This window comes from Euprymna scolopes, chromosome 13 (genome assembly GCF_053919585.1).
Source record: "Euprymna scolopes isolate OS-2025 chromosome 13, ASM5391958v1, whole genome shotgun sequence".
NCBI lineage: Eukaryota > Metazoa > Mollusca > Cephalopoda > Sepiida > Sepiolidae > Euprymna > Euprymna scolopes.
The window spans coordinates 42,803,850-42,822,647 of NC_136494.1; the positions used below are offsets into that span (position 1 = coordinate 42,803,850).

The 18,798-nt window shown below is 31.8% G+C and overlaps 1 protein-coding gene across 1 annotated transcript in view; it reads right to left on the bottom strand.

The window, feature by feature from the left end:
• LOC145292232 (uncharacterized) overlaps nucleotides 1-18,798 on the bottom strand; it is a 351,246-nt gene that overhangs the window by 292,800 nt on the left and 39,648 nt on the right. The window contains exons 11-19 of the mRNA XM_080138555.1: nucleotides 17,398-17,427; nucleotides 16,424-16,698; nucleotides 13,141-13,276; nucleotides 10,197-10,217; nucleotides 9,145-9,183; nucleotides 5,521-5,795; nucleotides 1,723-1,858; nucleotides 389-412; nucleotides 4-42 (exon numbers count right to left, since the gene is read on the bottom strand). Of these exons, the coding sequence (XP_079994681.1) occupies nucleotides 4-42; nucleotides 389-412; nucleotides 1,723-1,858; nucleotides 5,521-5,795; nucleotides 9,145-9,183; nucleotides 10,197-10,217; nucleotides 13,141-13,276; nucleotides 16,424-16,698; nucleotides 17,398-17,427 (975 nt within the window). The remainder of the gene's footprint in view (nucleotides 1-3; nucleotides 43-388; nucleotides 413-1,722; nucleotides 1,859-5,520; nucleotides 5,796-9,144; nucleotides 9,184-10,196; nucleotides 10,218-13,140; nucleotides 13,277-16,423; nucleotides 16,699-17,397; nucleotides 17,428-18,798) is intronic.

Here is an 18,798-nt window from a genome sequence, read left to right on the forward strand (position 1 = left end):
TACCTGTTTCAGTTGATGGCTTTAGTGTTGTTGTTGTCGTTGCTGAAATTTATAAATTAATAAAGAAAATTATGTGCATTTATATATATTTAGTTTTAACAAATATTTAGATTATGTAACGGATTTTCAATAATATCACAACACATTTGACATCATTTATTACTATTTTCACATTAATTACACTTGTTGCAGTAATAATAATAATGATTAAATAATGCAAAACTTTTATATGAATAGAAATTATTATGGTTACTTAAAAATAATTAAAGGTGAAAAATATTCAATAATATGACAAATCTGGTTTTAAAAATTAAATAAAGATATAATTCAAATGTTTTTGAACAGATTTTATATTGAAATAATCAAAAGGAAGAATTAAGTTTCTTACTTGGTGCTGGTGCTGGTGTGGTGGCTAAAAAGCAGAAAAAATAAACAATATTTGTAACACACAAATAAACTTGCATGAACTATAATTATTAAGAATAATGAGTATAATTGTACTTTGAAAAGAATGAATCACACACACACACACACACACACACACACACACACACACACACACACACACATATATGAGCCTAATTTATTATGAACTGTAATACAAACTCCTATAACTATAATATTTTTTTTAACAATAAGAATGTGCATTTATATATATTTAGTTTAAAAAAAAAACAAAGAAAAACAAAGCCCTTTTATAAAGAACTATGATATATTTGTTTCAGTCACCTACACCGCTGGGTGTAAGTAACCGAAAGTAAAAAAAAGTTGTAGGTTGCTTTTCTTCAAACATGCACTATAGCAATGTGTGACTGTTTTCTTTGTCTATAAAGATAAACAAAGTAGAAAATCGAGTACAGAGACAAATCGAGTACAGAGACAAATAACTAGATGAGGTTGGGGGGGGGGTAAACGTGCTTTTATGAGCATCATCATATTTATCATACTAATCTCATGGTATACATTATACCATGTCATTTTATCTTAAGTAAAATCAAGTTGCAAAGATATTTTATATATCAATAAAATAATCACATTACTTATATAATACTGGGAAGGTTTTAATGGTTGGAAACCGTTGAGAGACAACAAGTAAATACAGCTAAAACTGCGAGATAAAGAAGAAAATCAAATCAAAACTAAGTGACTTTTGTATCAAGTGGATTTGGAACAAGAGTTTCAGAAGTGAGTAATATGTTATAGCACGGAACTTCCTCCTCCTTCTCCTCCTCCTACTCATCATCATCATCACCACCATTATAATGATCAGGTTTAAAGCCTGTTTTATATGTTGGTTTGTATACTACACTCAGATTAATTTTTTGTGTTTGAATATCACCAATTGAAACACTGACTTTCCAGAAATGCCAACGAAGTGAAGCAGGTCTGTAACAAAACTGACATCATGGTCATTTTTTATGAACTAAATATTTAGAGACAAACTCAATTCAAATTTCTCAACAAACCTGCATATGAAAAATCTTTCAACAATCAGATACAATGGCTTTCTGCCATTAGAAACACCTAGATGAGGTAATGGTAAAAAAAAAAAAAAAAAAAAAATACCTGTATTTCACAGCATAGCTCATAATTTGCTGCCACTGACAGAAAAATTATTTGGCAAGTCTTTTGGTTTTTGACAAATACACATGTATAAATTTTGGAATTATACTGATAAGCTTTTATCATGAATCATAATAAAATATTAATGCAAATACTTACAGGCAGATTCAAAACATCCAATAATTGAAACGGTAACTTGTATCTTACAAGTTGGGTTTTGAGGTGTAAAGTGAATTTTGACTGTGTTTGCTGTTGAACCAAATGGGATTATTATAATGTCACTTGGTTCATTGTTCTAAAAATAGAGAATAAAACAAATTATATCAAATTTTGATTAAAATATAAAACATTTATTGATAAATTCTGTTAATATGAATTACATTTTTAAGAATTACTGTCCATCTATTAATTTTGATTTAAAAACTAGTCATTGTCTTACAATCATTTAAATTAATTTCAGTTAATTTGATATTGATATTTATAATTATTTTCAGGCATACTTTTAGTAAAACCACATGTGTTACAAAATAGTTTATCGATGTTGTCCAAGAAGGCAGTAGATAATTGTGCCATGACTTTGAAGTTCAAGTATTTTCCAGTCAATCAGTTTTGAAACGAGACTCAACAGAATCTCTTTTATAGTCAACATTGAACAAGTTCAGCAAGAAGTATTATCCAATTAGGTTGCCAAAAATGTTTATATTAGTATCATTATTTACTCACTAGGAGTAGTAACACAATCCATAATGAAAGGTTTCTCTTTGAAAACAACTTGTGGTGTTCTCTGGAGTCTGAATGACAACAAGTCTCCCCAGATTTCCAGTACTCTCCATCTCTTTTGATAACCTTTGCAGATGAATTTGCATTATCGTAACAACCGCTTACCATTGATTTCCCATTGGCGGCGACCACTGGTCTTCACTGGAATTTGGGTGGCAAAAAGCCTCCCCAAGATCCCAGTCGTCTTTGCACTCATCCAACGGTCTTTCCATCGTCCTTAACCCTCCTCGCTTATTTTATGTTGCATCAGTTTTTGGTGACACACACACAAAAACAAAAGGGGGGGGGCAAGGGGCACAGGGGGTTGACACAATTATACAGTTTTAGTTTTCGTGATTCCATGTGATGCTCCTTTGTGTTTTACATCTGTAACAGTTTCTGTCAAGTTTGTGTGTGTAGCTCGTGTGTTAGTGTTAGTCTCTGTATTCAAGGGTTTTCCTTAATATTTCAGCCGTTTTCATAATTGTTATTCATTGTATCTTCTCAGCTATCCCTCTGATTTCAATTTCTCCCATTCTTTTTTCAAAATTTTTTGGTATTGTTCCTAGCACCACTAATATTTTTCATCTTGCATATCACTTTCAGCTCTCTGGCCAGTTCAGTGTATTTGCTCTGCTTCTCCATCTCCTTGATCTTTAGTCTGTAGTCTGCTGGAATGGCAAAATCTACAATCTGGCAGGTCTTTTCCTTCTTGTTAACAAGTATGACATCCGGTCTCCTTGCTTGGATGGGTCTATCTATTTAAAATTATTATTTTTATTATTATTATTATTATTATTATCATTATTATTGACATTAGATAAAGTAGGTTTACTATACAAAAAAAATTTGTAAAAATAAAAATGTATAAAGTTTATTATGATCAGCTTTGTTGCCTGAGTTTTCAATATTTTTGAATATGAAATGATTTCATTCTCTATTTCATATTTTTCAGTAACAGTTGGAGGGAGGTTAGATATTTTACACCCATGTGTTTTGGTTTTAATACATTCTTGTACAAAAAATGATATAAATTAGTAATCCAGTATATTTTCTCACAGCTTATATACATATCAATCATTCACATTCGGTTAGTTATGATAGGTCATTACCCAACATAACTTTTACTATGCAAATTAGTAAAAGTAGCTAAAAACACTTAAAAAATGATGAAAGAGTGGCCTTTGCTTATGAAATGAAAGTTTTATTTAAGCACGAGGATTATTATTTTTTAAATTGTATCCTTTTAAGAGCTCTTTATGCCAAATTTGAAACAATTCTAACTGATAGTTTGGGAGTGTATAAGTATTGCCCTCATCAGTAATAGTAATAGCTTTAGTATATTACTTTAGCCTTCTTCCAATGTTTTGAAACTTATAAGCATTGGGTCTTAGCACTAGCAGCAGAAGTAGTAAAAACCGATATACCCTGCATTTTACAGATACTTCATTCTAAATTTAATGTCATTCTGTCACATTCTTTTGAAGGCTATTAATTACCAACAGGCAGGAAAATGCTCAATTACAATATAGATCAAGATTTTGAATAGTTATAATTTGTTTGCATAATTTGATGGTACTTACAATATAATGTAGTTGATTTAGAAAATCTTTACTTCAGTATTGGAAACAAGTTTTGACTTTTTGATGTAATAGATCAACAAATAACTACTTAAAAAAGAGAATTATTTAGTCATAAATTAATAAATTCCTTATAATGGAATAATTCAATGAGGCATAGAATAATAGGTCATCATCATCACACAAAAATGAATGGTTTCCTTAGAAAGAAAAAATATTAAAAAGCAAAAACAAAAAAGGAATCATGGTATGAAAGAAATTAATATGGTTAAGAAATACAAATGAACAATAATTTTTTTCCTTAAACTTTAATTAAGTCAGAAATTATTTTTATATTTGCCAGTTTAAAAACTTCAAAATCACTTTTGAATTTCAATGGATTAAGCCGAACATTGTTTAAGACATTAATAGTGGATTAAAGTTGCTAACTCCTTTACTATATTGCTTAGGTTGACAATATGGAAGTGATATTGAAACATTTAACCTGGGAATAAGAAAGTAATTTTATCTTGAATTAAATCTGAAAGGCCAAATTCAAGTTCCTTTATTCTCTTCAAAGAACACAGTTTTCTCAATCAATTTATGCATCTAACATAATCTAAACTATTTTATATTCGTATTTCATTATAAACAAATATTTATTTTCGATCAATCAAACAGAGGGGATATACAGCTTTATTTCAAAATTCTGGAAATATCCTTATTTTTCTGACATTTTTTTCCCTCAATCATTGATAGTTTTTCGATTTATGTTGCATTCATTTGAAAGTGTAAGCATAAAACAAACTTAATTCAATTTAAGTTTTTTTTCATAACATGCATCATTTTATTTTCTTTACAGAAAATTATTGAAATTATATTTACTACTACTACTACAACTACTACTACTGACAATAACCTGTGGTGTTTCCTGTAATCCGAGTGACCAAATCTCCCTAGATTTCCAGTACTGAACCTCGCTTTCATTAATTATTGCACATGACTTTGTGTTATTACAGCAGCCGTTTACCATAGATTTCTTGCTGGTAACGACCATTGGTATTTCCAGGGGTTTGGGTGTCAAAACGCCTCCACAAACTCTGAATATTCTTTTCACTCTTCTAGTGGCAACGTGGTTAGTGCTCTCCCTCCTTTATATTTCCATCCTCCATGATGTTTCATTATTCGTTGGTGTTGGGTCACCAATTTTATTTTGGAAGGGGCTGGTGTCACAGTTAACTTCACATTTAAATATATAGTCCTTTCTTCCAATTTAAGGATATTTTTCTTATTTTTGGTTGCTGTAAAATTTTGATTATAGGTGAGAACTCCTCTTCATGGAGATGATCATGGATGAAATTCTTCAGTTAATAAAGGAACGAATGATATGAGGCAAGAATTGTGTTGTTATAAATTGTGATTTGCATTGAAACAAATATGTATTTTATTTGATTGTGACTTACAAGACATTGGAACTCCCCATTGGTGGAGAGGGTATATATAACAGTGCAATCTAGTGCAAGCCATTTATTCAAAGGAGAGGGTGTCTATCATGGAAAGAGTGTTGATTAGTTAACACATTGGAAAAAAAAAATCAACGTACATTCAGCAAATAATTTATAAAAGCAACAATTCTTACCTTATGTCTTTGACCATTTCCTTGTCCACCTCCACTGAGGAAGACATCAAATTTTCCAACGCATTTGGATTTATGCAGATTCAAGCGGGCTCCATAAATAAGAGCATCACCCACAAAGATGCTGACTGTCTTTTTCTTATCCCCAGATTCAGGTGTCCATCCTTTTCCACCTGGTCGGATAGCAGCTTTATGTTCTTCATTACTGGACACATCAATATCCCAGTTTCTCACCAAGGAAGAATCAGCCAGGCCATCTTGTTTAACACACAAAGAAGCTGAAACAAAATAAAGCTAAATGAATAAATACCATCTATCATAACAGGCTGTGCTTATTTAATTCAATGATACAGCATATTAGTTTGTAATACTGTGTACATAGATTTATTTATATATACAGTGATACCTCAGTGGTCAAACAACTCGATGTTCAAATCAAAAGTTGGAGGTTTTCTTATTTCGGTAGTTGAATCAAATTTCAGAGTTCGAACTATCGGCTTCACTTTGAATGTAAACAAGCAGTGATTTACCTCAATAGAACATTGTAATTCATACTGATTGTGATACTTTTGAAGTGTAGTGTGACGACCCAACACAACAACAAAGTCGCCACGTGAGTTTGAGTACAGAGGTATCACAATATATATATATATGTATGTATGTATGTATGTAATAAAATGTAGTTCGCTTAAAGCATGTGTTATGTATTTAGAGAAGTATTAGAAGGCTATCACAATTCCATTCCTTGCATTGTGATAGCCTTCTAACACTTCCACACATATATATACACACACATATATACACACACACATATATATATATATATACACACACACATGATGATTGCAACGTCTTGTCAGACGAGTGCCACTCCCTTAGACACTTAAAGTCCATGAGCCTAAAAATGACTTCCATCGCCACAGGACCATTTTAATAGACAAATGCCTGAGAGAGTATCTATACACAGATGATGTTACAGAGTCTTAGCTTTGTACGACAGCTAAGTCTCTCTCTCGGTTCAAAATGTTGAGATCCAGCAACAAGCAAGAGCAAAATAGCGAGCAACAAATTAAACTGCACACCAGCTTAATGCGGGTACTGGTCTCCCGCTTTATGTTTTTTTTATATCAGAGATTTGCTTCGCCTAGAAAGGTTGCCTTCACCACGGCTAATGGGAGCCTTCTCCACCCCAACACACACACACACACAAATATACATGGTGCTAGTTAGCTATTGACCCAGAAAAAGGGTTCATTCGCCCTTTGGAAGCTCTTGTTTTTAATCCTTCAGGGAGACTAATCGTCCTCCTCACCAAACAAGTCTGGTGGAGGAACCAGTTTGGTCGCCAGTAACCAGACCATGAGGCGGGTAGTACTGGGTTACATGATACCAGTAGCATATGACATGATCTGACATATATATACATACACATATACATACATACATATATATATATACATACATATATACATGCATACATATATACATATATACATACATATATATATACATACATACATATATACATACATATATATATATATACATACATACATACATATATATATATATACATACATATATTAACCTTAATATCGTTTAAAAAATCAACAACAAAAACTACGTAAACACATAAACGATAAAAACTAAACATAGCGTAATGGGTTAGGGCGCTGGACTGAAATACATAAGGTCTGGGGTTCAAATCCTAACATCAGTCAAGCTATGCTGAAGAGGAGTAGGGCTCCGAAACACGCGTGTCCATAGATTACTGTTTTTAAAAATAATAAATAAATAAATACATATATATATATATATATATATAATAGATTGCAAATACCCACAAACACTTGTTTCTCTTCATTTTCATATTTATTTTATAAACAGTTTCTAAGGAAATAATATTCTATAATATGCAGTTGTACTTTTGCATTGTTATATTTTCTTATGTAGACACAATATTTTCATCGATAGTAAAACGTCTGTGTTGCTGGGATGCTGAAAACAGATATTACATTTGATCTCAAAACCATAAAAATAAAAGCATTTTTAAATTATGGAACAAAATGATTTAATTTATTGTATTATCTTTTAATCTGCATGAGCAATATAGTATCGGTTGTCATAAGATCATTCTCCCAGAAATTTCTTTCTTTTTTTAATGGTTGTGGGTAATTCTTCCCAAGTATTACAGCCTCCTTTGAACCACCAGATGGAAATGTAGTATTTGTTCTGTTGTCATAAAACTTTCGTAGGAACAGTTTTCTTTTTTCTTTTAAAGAGAAGTAGTCTAATATATGTTATGATATTATACTCACAGGCATTATCTTTTGTATTGTTTGTTTTAGAAATTCAATCCTCTCCAATATTACCTCCTTTTTTAGAGAGGGAGGGGTGTAATGTATTACAATATATTTGTTCCATCATAATACCATTATACCAGTATATATATTCGTTCCTCATATCATCCTTCTATAATTATCATTTTTGTTTAAGGATGATGTTAGTACATTATCTGTTTTATTGTCATGAAATCTCCCCAGGCATTATTTCCTCCCTTTTTTTAGTGTGAGACGTTCCTTATAATACGATTCTCTCAGTTATTACTTTCTCATTTAAGATCAGTATATCCTCTCAAGCTAGCAAAAGTATGCGATCAAAATGAGCATACTTTTGCTGGTTAAAAATACATTAAAGCATTTTAATTCATGAGGAAAGATTTGATTCGAACATTATGAGAACCTTTTTTGCTGACTCTTTACAATCACAAGCAAATGGGAAAGTGCTGCATTATGTGTTAACTCACCAAATTTATTACTATTTTAGTTAAAATAAGCTGTAAGATTTTGGATTATTGTTTGTAACAAACAAGTAGTTTTTGTGTTTTCACATAGTTAAATTTGTGCCTGAGGTTTGTGTACCATTTCATGGTTTTCCTTGAGAGGTACAGTGCTGAAGTCCGCAACATTCTTACACTATGTGTTTTTTCCAAGACACTTGTCACACACTGCAAAAACCATGATCATGATCACTGACTTATCCTTTCCACTCTGCAACTACCATTCATCAATGGTTCAGTCCATTTGACAGCTGCAACCATTTTGACATTGGTTCCTGCAAGGGAGGTGTTGTCGTCTTCATATATATAATGCCTAATATTTCCAAATTGTTATCCAATTGGTACTGATCTGACTGTACGTTTCTTTACCTCAGTGATGTGCCAATATCATTATGCTGTATTGCTTGTTTTAGAAATTCTAGATTGAACTTATTACAAAATAAATAGTACAGACACTGCCATCTTGCTTACCTCTCATTAGACTATAGCACACAAAATGCTTATTATTCAAATGTTTTATGCTTTTTAAATCATTGTTTTAATGTTTTATGTTTTTTGCATCCAAATATCAAAATTGCAAGTATTTTGTTTTGTCATAATCTCATACAAAGGCATAGAATAACAATATGGTGATAATATGTAGTTGTATACTGTTATAACATTTTTTAATTAAACAAATGCAAAAAACTAATTGATTTATATTTAAAAAATGGAACTCTTTCTTCTTAGTAGTCTGATTGCAAACAATTACCAGATGCTTTTAATAATCCACAACTTTTTGTGCTTACCTGTTTCTGTAGAAGGTTTTAATGTTGATGTTGGTATTGCTATAAATAAATAAAAATCGCATTTTAGCAACTAATTTTTCCATATATATTTAATTAAATAAAATTTCTTGAACTTACTTCTTTTCCATTTGACTGAGTGATAAGTATTATCCTTTTTGTGAAAATATAATCTTTCAGAATTGAAATAATAAAATTTTTTATGAATACTAGAATTATGATGGTATAAAATGATATGTTAAGATTGTAAAAATGTATAATTTGAATGCATGACAGTACTGGGTTATTAAGGTAACAACAGGCTTCATACTTTCAGGTGTTTATTTTTTTGTGCTCAAGAAATAAATCTTATTTCATTATAACAAATTAGAGGATCGTCTTGATGATCAAGATTCTGTTCGCTTCTGAGTATTACTCAAAACTGACATGGGATCTTTCATTGATTGCACAAAACCGTCTTCGAATTGCAATTCTATTGTCTGTTAATAGACAAAAATCGCAGAGTGTTTCCAAATGTTGAAATCGCCTTTTACAACTATTATTCACTTATGGTGAACTATTGTAGTAAAGAATGGTTCATTTCTTTTAAAAGTTGAATAGAATCAAAAATGAAAACAAAAGCACCAACTAAATAAACATTATTGTACATTGGACTTAAAAAAAGAAAACAATGTTTCTATGATTTTGCATTACTCACATGCTAAATCTAGAAATAATTGCTAATAAGTTTTATCTGTCATTTATTTTTTTCTCTTCTTGTCTCTGAAAATAATTTTCTAATAAAGAACCCATTTGTATAAAGATGTTATTTTTTTTAATTTCTCTTTCATTTTGCTTAGATAGAACTTGACTTTTGTAGGGTCCATTCTAAAATGTGTGACAATCAATATGCTAGTCAAATTAATAGATATATAATATATATAATTTATTCAAAGATTTAAAAGTTACAAGTAAATTTGTATATAAAAGAGGTAACGTGTTCTTTAGTATATCCTGAGGGGTAAACAATTTAAAGATCTGTGTATATATATATGCGTGTTTGAGAGTCTACTTACTTGTTGGAGCTGGAGTTGTGGCTACAAAATAAAAAAAAAAAATAAAGAGATACATGATTATTTTGTATAAAAATAAATTTAGACAGAAACGGCAATTAAGAATTTACTATCTGCATATAAATGAATTTCGTGTTTGGCATTAATAAATTATTCACATCACTAGTAAAACCATTTTTACTAACATAAAGATTTATGAAAATTAAAAATTAAAATGTATATATATATATATATATATATATATATATATATATATATATATATATATATATATAATACTGGTTACTTCTTACAGAGAACTGGGCTGACAAATATATAATCAGACTTATTTGTTTATAGATTATACGAAGAAAAAAAAACAGTGTAAAGTTAAGTTAATCAGTGTAGCATAAAGTTAAAATGCATGAAATTATGGTCTGAGCAAATTTTGTGTAGTTAAACTCATATTTAGATTTTTAACATGTTTGGAAATTGTCAAATATTTATAATTCATATTCGTTTTAGTATGTTCTTATGATTTAAATCTCATTAAAATCAGAAGTAAAAAAATTTCAATGAGATTTTTTTTTTTATAAACAGGCATCACCACATTATCAAGGCCAAGAGGCCACTCAAGGATAAGGGTTAAAGAGTGTACAGTAGAAATTGGACAATATAGTAATAATTAGTAATGAAAATTCGGTAAATTTGATAACTTATATGGAACGGCTCATCAAGAACTTATTTGTGTTAAACTTGAACACAACTATATTGTAGTCAGCCGGAAAGCAGGAAAACGGAAGACAATTCCACAGGCGTGCAGTTCTAAGAAAGAAGCTTTGTTCATGGAATCTACATTTAGGTTTAGGCACAGATAAAGAGTGGGAGGAATTATTGATAGTGTTTTCAGCTAGACGAGTGTTTCTTGTGAAAGTTTGGTGAAGGGGGACCATAGATTGAAGCTCAGTCGAACACTTTCCATGAAAATAACGATACATCAGAGACAAACTCGCAACATCTCTTCTGTGAGATAGAGGTTGCAGGGAAGAGAAAAGGACATCTCCTACGAGGCTACAAAGTCTATTTTGAACTCTATCAAGGCAGGACAAGTCCTTTCTAGAAGCTCCTGCCAAGATGTGGCAACAGTATTCCATTCTTGGACGTACCTGGCTCTTATATAGATAGAGAATTGCATCAGCAGTGAGATATCTACTGGATCGATAGAATGATCCCACCATTTTTCCAGCGGCCTTGGCAACAGATTTGATGTACATGTTCCATTTAAGATCAGGAGTAATGGTCAAGCCCAGAAGCTTGTCAAAACTTGAGGCCTCCTGAAGACGAGAGCCATTCATTTCAATTGATGCCAGATGTGGATCAGAATGTTGATGATGTAAAGAGAGAAGCTTGGTTTTAGATGCATTAAAAGTAACCAGCTACTCCTTTCCCCATTGTACTACGTGCTCAAGATCAGAGGAGAGAGAATCGGAGAGAACTTTGTTGTTTACTGTCTTAGATGTGCTACCATAGATGATAGTGTCGTCAGCATAAATGTCTACAAGTGATGTAAGGATGTGATTTGGAAGATCATTAATGTAGATCAGGAAAAGAGTTGGGCTCAAGATGGACCCCTGAGGGACACCAGCATTAATACTGAGCTTCTGATTTTTGCCCCTCAACTACTACTCTTATGAACCTATCAGAAAGAAATGATTTAATAATTGAGAAGACATTTCCAGCTATACCATAGCTGAAGATCTTGTGAAGTAAACCTTTATGCCATACCCTATCAAAGGCCTTAGATATGTCAAGAGCCATTGCCTTAGAAAGGTTGCCTCCGTCGAGAGATTTGCTAATCCTATGAGATATAACTGTAAGCACATCTGCTGTAGATCTAGCAGAACGGAAACCATATTAAGTGTCACTAAGGAGGTTATTTTTGTTGAGATGGTTGATTACTTCTGTATTTAACACAGATTCCAGCAACTTACTCATGACGCACAGGAGACTTATTGGCCTGTACTGAGAGGGGGATGAGCGATCACCTGAATTCTTAAATACAGGGCATACTGATGAAATTTTCCAAGGTGATGGGAAGGTATTCTCCTTAAGACAACGTTTAAACAGTTTTGTAAGTATGGGCGCTAGTTCAGGTTGAAGTTTTTTGAGTACTATAATTGGAATACCGTCAGGGCCAGTTGCTTTACTGGAATGAAGGTTTTTGATTAGCTTGGCAACATCACGTACAGATGGGAGTCATTGTTTCCTTGATGATCAATTTAAAATGTTCAAGGGATAAAGCCTTAAAGTACATCAGAATAAGATACTAAAATATATCTTGCATGATTAGAATAAGGTTTGTTCTGAAAAAATTATGAATTATGTGAAGTTGGGGATGGCAGTAGTGAATTAATTTGGACTGAGAATCTAGCTTAGCCAAATTCGAATCCAGTCGGTTCGATATTACTACTTTCGATTATGGATATTCACAACCCTTACATTGTATCTCCTGTAAATATCTGATTTTATAAAGAATCTGCGTAAATAATGCAAACAACAGAATCAATTTATTCAAAAAAGGGTTTACCATGCTAATTCATACAAAGTTATTTTTTACGTTTATGACTTCAAAATGAAAAATATTCTCAAATTTTATTCCATGTAATCTAACTTTTGTTTCAATCTAGTTATAATCTAATGTGAAATGTTTCAGTGCGGGTTTATACTTCCTCTCTTAAATATACTTCATAAGTAGGTGACCATTTTTACGAGATATCTAGTTCTAATAACCTAAAAGATGGACAGATTGTTTTCGTATCTTACAGATATAGAAGAAAATAATTAGAAATTACAGACTTTACAAAAACCGGTAATTCATCACACTATATTAGACAATTATGAAATGTCTGTGAATTGATGAGATTTCGTAAAGTGTTTAACCGAAAATAATATAACTGAAAATACTTACATGCTGATACAAAGCATCCGATGATTGATACTGAAATGTGCATTTTACAACTTGGACCTTCAGGCGTAAAGTGAATTTTTACTGCATCAGCTGTTGTACCAAATGGAATACTTACAATATCAGTCGGCCCATTGTTCTGAAGAATTAAATACATCATAAAATGAATAAGAACTTAATGAAACTTTGCTGCCAAATTAAACATCTATGTATAAATAATATTCATAAAATCCAAAATATTGATTTGTAAAGATGTAAACGATGGAATGCTTATCACTCTTTGAATTCAGACAAGGTTTGTTCTTTTACATCTTTCAGCGTTTGATGAAACAATAGACTAGACACTCAAATCTTGATATGTAAAACGGCTAAAAAGGAAATCGATATGAAATATTTGGTTAAGGTTTTATCTCTGGAAAGATGGGAGAATTTTATTGTTGTTAAATAGAGTATTTTTTAGGAAATTAATAGATGTTCATAGTAAAATAAAAGTATCATTTTTGTGTAAAATTAAATGTGAATTTAGAATATTTCATTTTTGGACCAAATCAAAATTAAAAATAAAATCACTGTTTTTTCTATCATTTTGCAAGCAACAATCTCATTTCCCTCCTAAATCATAAAATAAAAATGAGAAAAATATATTCTATAACCAATTAAAATCTTAAGTAATTTCATCATATTTTCATCCATTTCTTATGAAATATAAGATTTAATTTCAATTTAACAATTTTCAGTGAACATTTCATACAATATGTAACTTTACTAATGGCTTATTTTTAGTTCAGAATTCATTCAATAAATTATATTTTTGATTATTCAGATATTACTACTACATTGAATTACAACTAATTACTATTGCTACTACTGATTATAGTTTTATACACTATTTTATTAGACTATATTAATAATAATCTCTCACTAATAAATTACACACACAAGAAATAATAAAATAATTCTTTTAACACACACACACACACACACACACACACACACACACACACACACACACACACACACATATAAATGTATATATTTCCTATTGTTAGAGTAAAAACTTTGGTATTTTTTGCATCATTTTGAACTTAGAAACTTTGAATTTCCAACTGAATCTTCTATTTAGTCTACATAGGTAGAATGTTTTTTAGTTAATGATGACGAGAAAAAAAAAGTCTCATTTTAGCATTTAATAAACAACTTTATTTGTCATCCTCATTAGTAGCATGTACAAGAGAGAAACGGGTTAGTAGGTGGAAATGTTCTTGTGTAAAAATAGATTTAATATATTGCTGGTTTGCTGAGGAGAGAACAGCTCAGTTCACACTTGCTTGCAGTCAACAGTCATCAGGACAAAGGAGGCTAAATGAGAAAGAAAGAGCAAAGTCTTCAGTGTATTTACATGTTGTAGTGTGTGTGTGTGTGTGTGTGTGTGTGTGTGTGTGTGTGTGTGTGTGTATTGGTGGATTGGTGAGAGCAGTTCTGTAGTATGATAAAGAAAGTTTGTGTGGGTACCGCATCTGAAAATAAATGGGAGTTTGAAGAAAACCATATTGGCTTGTTATACTCACTTTGGTCGGTAGGGGGGGGGGGGCTGAAGCTCCCTGGCGATGTGTGCTGCTAGGCAGAGCAGGGAGAAAAAGGAGTAAGAGTTTCAGATTTTGCCTTTTATGTACTCGGTCACGTGATTGAGAGCTGGCTTGTGATTGGACAAGCCAGGGAGAAAATGGATTTCAAATTTCAAGCCGCGAGAATCAGCTCCTGCCTGTGATTGTAGCAAGTTTCCACTGCTACAGATACCCCCTTGTTGGATTGATTTTCTTCCGAAAACCAAAAATGTTTATCAGAATAAAAGAAAGGTTCTTTTATGTGTGTCAGTTGTAATTTAGAAAATTCGAAGTAGTGAGGATTTTGTAATATGTTTGTTTGTGACAGCTGCTTGTGAAATCAGTTTTTTGTGTCAACACAAGACTTGATGCTTGTGACCATATTCAAATTTATTTCGTAGAATTATATAAAATTTCTTTAAATTTGAACTATTTCCATGGAAATTAAAGTCGTTAAGTTGCTCGTTGCTAAACATCGGTGACAAATTGTTTTGTTGACAAGTTTACTTCGGTGGAGGTTGTGAAAAAATAAATGTTTCGAGTGTGTTCTTCTGTGAAGAGAGTTTTGGATGACTATTCGCCAGTAATGCATTTTTGTTGGACTCGACTGTTCAGTAAACAGTTATTTATTTTTTCTGTAAAAAAAAAATGTTGCTTTTCTGTAAAAAGAATTTTTTTTGTAAGATAATTTTGAGAAGGGAATGTCTCTTGTAGCAGAGAATATTTGCGCCATGTGTGTAAATGGAGACGAGTTGATTCATGTTTTTGTTGTTGTTTACGATGCGCGTATAAGGCAGGGAGTTGATAAGAGAAAAAGGTAGGAAGAAAAAAAGCAAAATTCCAGGCCAGATATTAGAATTTTTTGTACACCAAGAAAGTGTTAACTCTTTTTATAGATTGGTGTTTTTTATATGTAGTCGTTTTGAAAGAAAAGATGTTTTTCCTTTATTTTGTGCGTTTCGATGGAATATATCTGGTTGAAAATTATTTCCTCATTTTCCGTGAAAATGTAGGAAGTATTTTTAGTGAAATGTGTTTCCGCTAAAATGTTTTTAGCGTTGTTTATGAGACACATGTCTTTGAAAATGGTTCAGCTATTTAGTTTTAAGTGTCCAGCGATGATGTTTTGTTTTTCTTTTCAGTGAAAAGAATGTCTGGTGGTAGAACAGTGTTCTAGAGAATTCTCAAGTGATGAGTAAGCGACATTTGAAGAATGCTTTTGCTTTTCTATGAAATGTACGTACTTTTTTGTGATGAGTATGTGGTCAAAATGAGTTTTTGAAAGGAAAGAATCCTGTAGCAATGTGAAATGTTAGTGATACTGAAAGTTTGTTGTTTTTAAGAAGCTAAGCATAACGAAAATAACAAATAAAGCTGTAGAAGGTTGTGTATTCTGGGGTCACCATTTTAATTAAATATGATGATTCCTCCAATCATGATTGTGTAGAAGTATTAAGAAATGTTAATATTTAACAATAACATTTTTTTTTGCATATACATTTTGGTGTGAATAAAATCTTTCATAGTGTTGGTTTATTACATTCAAACTGTCTTCCTTTTCTTCTAGTCCATGCATATCATGGGTTATCTTCTGTATTAATGATTTATGTTTAGCAATACGTTCAGCTATGAAAACGTTTTTTTTTTACATACTCCTAATAAGTAATATTTTGATAACTTACCTTGATTCTGTGTATATCTCCATGTCCACCTCCAATAAGGAAGACATCAAATGTTCCAACACATTTAGATCTTTGTAGCCTTATGTTGGCTCCATAAATGAAAGCATCGCCCACAAAAAAACTGACTGTCTTTTTCTTATCACCAGATTCAGGTGTCCATCCTTTTCCACCAGGTCGGATAGCAACTTTATGTTCTTCATTACTGGATACATCGATATCCCAGTTTCTTATCAAAGAAGAATCAGCAAGGCCATCTTGTTTCACGCATAAAGAAGCTGAAACAAGAAAAGTATCTGTAAACTTACTGTCTAAAAAGAGTGTAAATAAAGAAAAGGAAATAGAATAAGATAAGATATTAAAATGTCCAAATTGTTGCATATGAGGGGCCCAACGTAAGTAACAATTAAATTAGCTAGTGCGTATTTTGGTAAGAGTCATATTAGTACATGTCAAGATAACCCAAATTGTGAAACAGAATTGTTTTTAGGACTGAATGGAAAATGTGTGACTGGGCAGGGACAGAAGTCAACCGTGCTTGAAAAACAGGTGTGGAACGATATTAAGATGTGACATGAGTCACGTTTTCGAGTGAAATAAACGTTTTTCAAATGTTTTTCCATGGAAGTCAAGCAAACTGAACATGCAAATGATGTAAAGATAATCTAAGCTGAATTTTACCAATTTCTCAAAAAGTCTTTCTCTTAAGTTCATCCTCTTGAAGAAACCCAGAACATCCTTCTTGTGAATGAAAAGTTTATTTCGCCCAAGTGAAAATGATGAGACGATCATGGCTATTCATGAAATGTGGTAATAGCGAAAGAAGTGATGCTGGGAATAAAAGACATGAACACCTGTGCACGTAAAGGTTTTTATTTAGTTTATTGATTGCTCATGCATGAGAACATAACATGTATGATGGAACTATAACAAAATGAAACAAAAAACTTTTATAATTCAAGAATTAATTATCTCACCTGTTTCTGTTGAAGGTATTAGTGGTGTTGCTAAAATAGATAAAACCCAACATAATTAGTATTTTTAGTAAAAATTACTGAAATTAGAAAAAATAGGAAATAAGTCAATTCTTAGAAATGTGAGTGGTTGATGATAAAAACCTAAAATCATTGACTTGAGTGCAACTACCTAAAACCACCTTGGGGGATGAGGCTATCAATAACACAGAAACAATAGCAAAGAGATTTTACAGATGATTTAATTGGATAAATTGTTATTGTTGCAATTAACAATATTTTGTATAAGTTACATAAACAAACTGGAATTATTTCATTCTTAAAGTTTCAGATTGTATTTACCATTTCAGATTTTCGATTCCCTGATTACTGTAAAATTGGTTTCCCTATTTAAAGGAAGCTGCTTTCATCTACTACTTTTAAACTTTCTCAAAGAAAAATTGTATGAGAAAGAGAAAAAATGGATTACAGTGAAAAATTATCCTCTCTCAGCTTACCAGCAATTTCACTGCACTTTTTCTGTATGCAATGCTTACAAGTAATACAAGATTGAATTGCACTCAACTCTATTTCCACAAACTGATCCAGGGAACTTGCCTCTTTTTGGGAACTTTCCAACCACTAATCATCACTTTGGTCTTGGTAACATTCACTTCCAGACCTTTACTTTCCATAGCAATGATCCAAGTCTTTCACAAGTAGATATTCTATTGTTTCACAAGCAAGTACTAAATCATCAGTATACAACATCTTTTTTGAACAAGCAGTACAAAACTTCCTGGACAATGTTTCAATAATGCACATAAAAACAATTGACTCGGTACAGAACCCTGATCTATTCCTATTTTAACATTAAAGATGTCACTAAATACGGTGTTAATCCTAACATTACTTTGAGCATTTCTGTACATTGCTTGATCAATCCTCATCAATCATTCATTTGCTACTAGTTTATGCAAAACCCACCAGACAATCTCTTTTAGCATTTTATCAAAAGCTTTTTCCTGATTTATAAAAAGAAAACAAAGGTTATTGTTATTATTGAGGTACTTGTATTTGTCTCAAGATAAATATAACATCAGTTTTTTTTTCTGTCTGTTTCGATTTACACAAAACCGCACACACCTCGTCTTCTCATGTATCGTTCTCTTTTTCCTCTTCTACTTCTTGCTCTTTTTCTTCTTTTTTCTTCTCAGTCGTCAGAAGCGTCGTCTTTTCTTGACTACGTTTTTCCTTCTCGCTTCTTGCTCACAGTGACCCGTTTTTATGCTCAGCTGAACTCTCATGTGTGCGAGAGAACACGAGATTTTGCGTGATTACTTGGCAATATTAACCGGCCGCCGCCATCTTGTCATTTTTCTTTGGACGTGCCCGCTTTGCAGAATGCACACCTCGAGCGTTTGT